This window comes from Bombus fervidus, chromosome 8 (genome assembly GCF_041682495.2).
Source record: "Bombus fervidus isolate BK054 chromosome 8, iyBomFerv1, whole genome shotgun sequence".
Taxonomy (NCBI): domain Eukaryota; kingdom Metazoa; phylum Arthropoda; class Insecta; order Hymenoptera; family Apidae; genus Bombus; species Bombus fervidus.
This window is the reverse complement of record NC_091524.1, coordinates 4,222,414-4,228,413: the sequence shown is the minus strand read 5'-3', so window position 1 is coordinate 4,228,413 and position 6,000 is coordinate 4,222,414. Positions and strand designations below refer to the sequence as shown.

Here is a 6,000-nt window from a genome sequence, read left to right as displayed (position 1 = left end):
AGACTGCATCGAATGGTTAGAAACGATGCATATCGTCGGTCGAAAGTGGGCGTATTCCAGTACACTTATCGAAATCCACCCAGTATCGGTTACATGTTCACTGTTCGATTCGTTTCTTTTTTTTATAATATACTTCATTTTACCAAAAATGTTCGTTTAAAATCGCAGGTTTAAGAATTTTATTTTCCCAATTTAAGTTTAATTAGTTCCTTCTAACTGTCGCTAAGACACTCATTTTTCGGTTTCATTCGTTTAAAACTTTCTTTATCTCGTAACACATTTAAACGTATTTGTTGTTTTTAAGACCTTACAGAGGATTTATAAATATTCCTTCAACGTATCGAAACATAAATAAATAAATTTGAAGCTTAGTTTATCACCGAAGCACTATTTCGACGAACTGATTTCATTTGAAAAATGAACAATCCTTGTTAGAGGATGTAAAATAATTAATGAAATATTATTTATACAATTATTTAATAAAAATATACAGCATTAATAAACATCATGAGAGGATTGCTGTATAGGTGTACGAACTTATATAATATTGAAAATTAATGATGATATTTAGTTTCGTCAACAACTTTGTGCCAATTAAAAGTTTAGTAACACGTTCACCGGAATATGAAAATCAAACATCAACCATGCAACATAATTTTCGATCAAGTGCCAATTTTCTAGTTTAATTTTCCATTTCTTCAACATACATGAAAAGAGAAGGAAGCTGTGGGCACAGTGATTTCGATGATCGGTGAGTGGAAGCTGCTTTTGGCTTCCATCAATGTGCTTAAAATTTGGATTAGGTTTTAATTTGGATCTGTAAAAATACGTTTCCGCAATTTAAACAAGAAGATCTGAAAATATACAAGAATAAGCTTTGATAACGTAGTTGCTCAAGGACCGTATTGCGTATTTCCTCACATTCACATGATTCACCATGAAATCAAAATAACCAAAGCACGCATAGAAAAGTTTTCAGAATAAACGAAGGAATTATAGTTGAAGGTCTAGAAAAGGCCTTTATGTGAAGTTGCTTTTCCGGAGATACGACCATTAAATTATTCCTGCGATATGATTTGCGTATACACTCAGCTACGAAAATATTCCAGTATTTACTATAAAATACTTTTATGTACACATTGTATGTGATATATATGTAAAACATTAATACGTGTAACGAGACATAACTGTCATGATTATAGTGATAAAATTTAAAACTAATCCGGAAATGTATATGGAAATTACAAAATATTTATTACAAACATATATATTTATAAAAAATTAATATACGGCGTGATTACTCATAAGCGTTAAATATGTTTCCACTGAATATTAAGACTTATTAATATAATAGATAATTTACTGCTTAAACATTTTTGTGATCTCTACATATATGTGTCGGAGATGAAAAGACATTAGGAACGTAGCCTAGGTCACAGGAGGGACGTGTACCTAACAGAGGTATGAATTAATTAAATAGCTCTCGTTAAAAACAATCGATAGTACATAACAACGATGACTAATTCCCATGAAAATTCATTATACGCCCCTAACTCAAATGATAACCCGACATATGAATATCTTAATTTTTACATATATTTTCAGATTATTTTCACACTTTATTAATATAATCATGTAGCAGTGCTCTATAATATCGCTCAAGGTATTTCCTATAATACACATAATATATCCATGAAAGATATCTATAAATGTTGGAATACTTTCGTGAATCAGTATATACGAAAAGATTCGTGAGCAATTGCATCGCGTTGCATAGAGAGGTCAGCATGAAACCGATATAAGAATTCGGCGGGCTATACTGTAAGATTCGAAATTTCGCGCTAACGAGGCCAGTGGGCGTCATAGCCTACAAGCTGCGCTTGAGGCGCCGCCTGGCGTGGGGATTGGGAAGCTTCGGCGCGTTCGCAGTAACCGCATAGCCGCCGTTCTCTTCGAAGCCGGACAGTATGGCTTCGGCTGCCGGTTCGTTCACGTTAGTGGTGTTCGTCCACGGTGTTGCGGTGCGTACTCGGCGGCGGGTGTGCGTGGTCCGTTTTTTCCGAACGAAACATCGCGCGTGAAACGTGGACATACGAGGTGGTCAAGATCACCGATAGTAGACGAGGACGAGGGGCGAGATTGAACAAGATACACGACCAGAGATGCGGCGAAATGTGAAAATTGTGTTGCTGCTGTCATGCGCGTGGATGTTCGCCTTTGTTTATTACTACCACACGTCGCGAGATACCAAGGTATGTCAATGAATTATCTCTTGTCATGAGCGTAATTCCGGTTGCGTGATCTTGGCCGCCATGTGCGCGACGTTCGACGATCGGAGCGCAGCCCCACGCGAAAGCCACGCTCCCCTTTCATTGTAAGCACACGCTGCTCGAATTTCTGTGATTTGCGATACATCGAGGAAAGAAATCGTGAAATGTCATCGATTGATGACATCGATTAATGAATCGATTAATGAATCGAGGGAGGCTCTGTTATTTACAAACATCGAATGCCAGAAATTCACATAGTTCACAGACTAACGATGTTTATGTTTATGTATATTATCATTTATGTTTAAAAGTTAGTTTTGTAATAGTGTGTGATAATATGTTCAGTTTGTATACTATTATATTTATTACAGCATTTATGCATGTTAAGCCAAAAGTTATATTAAGATTCGTATCATTTGGTAGTACTTTGATATGACTACATAAAATTAATGTTATGAAAATGTAATTTGGATACTGATAAACGCTTCATTGAAAAACAGTAATATGTATAAATACTTTTTGTAGCCACTGTATATACTATATTTATGAGATGTTGAACTCTGTTTCATAATATCTTTTTATTTTCGCACGGTGGTTCGCGATATTTTAATAATGGAATCGGAAGCGATTCTGCGACGACGAAAATACGATTCTCCGTCCAAATGCTTTGTCGTCGTGTTCGTCGAGCCGTGAAACGTGGAACGTTGAATGTAGAAGATGTGAGTATTCGTAACGTTGTCTCAATTTTCTTCGTGATATAATACGAAAGTTATCTTTCGTGGTGTCATTTGAATCGATCTTGTATTTGAATCTGGAACGGTTATTATGTGACCCGTTTATGTGTCATGCGGAGGTTGGGAATTAAACGAGTTCACAGGGAATGTAACGCGAAGTATGGCAAATGGTTAACACGCGGCAAGTAACGTCGGCGTTTGCAGCCGGATTCTGCCGCTTGTTAAGCCTTTATTAGTAACATACGATCGTTCGTGCGGTTTTAAAAACAATACCAATGGCCTGTTCCAGGATCTCGCCGATTCGAACATACGCCGTTATGTTTTGCAATCTAACATTCATATTCGTAAATTGTGTATGTTGATTATATATGTAATCAACATGCAAAATAAACATATACACATGTTTACGTTTCGTGTCATACTTTATTTGATACTGTATGCATATATGTATTTGGTATATACAAAATGTTCCGTAAATTGTACTATTATTCAATAGGTTTTATTTGAGATTTCCTTTTCTAATTTGTTTCGTGGACATCTTTCTTTCTATTCATATTTATAGTTCTAAGTATGATTAACGTTGGATTTTGTTACCTACCAATTCCAATTTCTTAATAGTACGAGCTGTTCAGCGTATCAGTATCTCAGTTGACTACACACGTGCTTGATATATTTGTAAAATTAACTTCTTAAAAACGGAGTCTTATTTAAAAAACTTTATTTATTTATTCTTTATTTTCGATTAATTTTTTCGTACAACAATTACTTTATGTATATTACATATTATTATGAATTTCTATTGTTAATAAGATTTCTCAAACTCGTAATAGGATAATATCAAAGAAACTCAACGTGATATTAATTACAAATGACAGAAAGTTTAGTATCCTTTGATCCTGAAACTCCTCTAAGTTCTCTTTTAGGGACGAAAATTAACTTCTGTCTACTGCACTTTAAATTGCTTTCCTACATCAAGGCATATTCATCATTCGAAAACCGCGATTTTCCACGATTTTGTAACTCGCTCCCAGCCCGTTCTTATTACTCCTTCTCGTAAACACGTTAATTAGAGGCAATGCAGCGAGTAACCCGTGCGAGCCGCGGAAAAGAGAGTGAAAGTGATTCTCGATGCTATTCAGCCGCTCTGGTAACAGATATTTATCTTACGCGGTGAATAAATCGCGAAGCCTTGCTTCACGAGCCGATGATTTCCGCGAACCATTAGGTGCGATACTTGAAAAGAGACGTGGCAAATTATAGCTCGTACATTGCTATAGAAAGAATTTTATACGTCAAACAATCTGGCAAATATTTTCTTTCGTGCATTTTAAAAGCGTGTTAGCAGTATAAAACCTTAATACTGTTTAAATTTATTTTGCATTTCAAATTTGGCGCATAATAAATTTCTGTTTTAAATTTTCTCTTCGTAATTACAAATCCTTAATTTCCAAATTAATAGAACGAAGTTTACTGGAAAATTTCCTGCATGTTTCTGTATTTTAAACCTTTGTATTTTCATAGAAAAGCTTTTAAATACGTATGTTTGTATATCATACGTACACACATAGATCTTCGAGAACGCAATTCAACGAGACGGTATCGGAAAATTTGCATTAGCTCTTGTAAAGACCGTTTACCCTGCATGCATTAGTGCGACTCCAGGCTTGAAAGATTGACTGATGTGTTTACGGCCTCGTGAATGGACCCAGCGAGCGTGGCACGTGCACGCGTCCCTGGTAGTAGTGTATTCAACTTCCAAGCAACTGGTGAATAAAGCACAGAAACCTTGTGCGAATTTATTTTTGACTCGTGTAACGCCACGATTTGAATCACAAATAATTAATTTTTAACAAAAAAAAAAAGTGCAAGATACGTAAGTAGAAATGTAATTTTTACATTTTATAGCTGTTTTAATTATAGCTCTGAATAGGCTGAAAGCCGATGTAAATTCATTTTTACGAACAAATTTGAATGAAAATTTTGATCGACTCGAATATTTCGTAATAGGATGCGTTTGGTACATGAAAAATTTTGGAATTTGTTGTGCCCGAGTTATTTGCGTGCAATATCTCGTGAAATTAACGCGGATGTTCACCGAATTTTTCCGTGCTTCGTGCTTCAACGACCTTTGCTTTAACCATTTAGGAAAGATCGACAGCGAGAAACACTGAAATATTATTCGATCTTTTATTTCAAACTTATTCATTCCCTCGGTTATTTTGTATTCTTCCATTTTTATTATCGAAACAAAATGAAAGGAAGGAGGTCAATAATCATAATCATATTTTTGAGTGTGATATTAAAACGGTCTCGTGTATCGACGAACGGCATTTCATATACCGCAACATTTTCTGATTTATAGTCCTGTAATTTTCTGGTTTCGTTCGACCTGGAATGCGGTGCGTTGCGACTGCACCGTAGATGTATTAACGTTCTTTCTTCTGATAAAATATCGCCACGTTATTAAACCATCGTCCATATAAATCCAAATTCATCTACATCTGTGTCGTGAGATTTCCGATTATTTTTTCAATAAACGCTATTTGTTTTTTTCCTCTTGATCGAAATTCAGGTCATGCAATTTCACGGAAGAAAAAGATAAAAAAGAAAGGAAAGTACAATTGCGTCGGAGGAATGCATAAAAAATTAACTCTCCTCCACTCTCGAGTATCGTATCGACTCTTCGTTTCCTCTTTCTGCGTAATTTCACTTTTCAACCTTCTCGTATTTATTCGTCGTGTCGCGTTGTCATCTCGATCCAGATTTCGAATGATCGAAAAATCTACCGTTAGGAATGAGAAATGAACGTAATGGACGATCCGTTACGCGTTGGGCAGCAAAGTGAAAGCGATCCCGACAGTTTCGGAGAAGTTCCAAATTATGGTGACCGTTATCGAGACGGTTTTTTGATTCACGAGTCACGAACAATTCGTCGAACGTTGCTTGCTTCCGAAACAACGACTGTCGTTAGCGGAAACATGTAACGCAAGATAATT

The 6,000-nt window shown here is 35.9% G+C and overlaps 1 protein-coding gene across 1 annotated transcript in view; it reads left to right on the top strand.

The window, feature by feature from the left end:
- Positions 1-1,940: 1,940 nt before the first annotated feature.
- The window catches only part of Pgant2 (polypeptide N-acetylgalactosaminyltransferase 2), a 205,876-nt gene continuing 201,816 nt past the window's right edge, over positions 1,941-6,000 (top strand). The window contains exon 1 of the mRNA XM_072008480.1: positions 1,941-2,252. Within this exon, the coding sequence (XP_071864581.1) occupies positions 2,163-2,252 (90 nt within the window). The 5' untranslated portion in view covers positions 1,941-2,162. The remainder of the gene's footprint in view (positions 2,253-6,000) is intronic.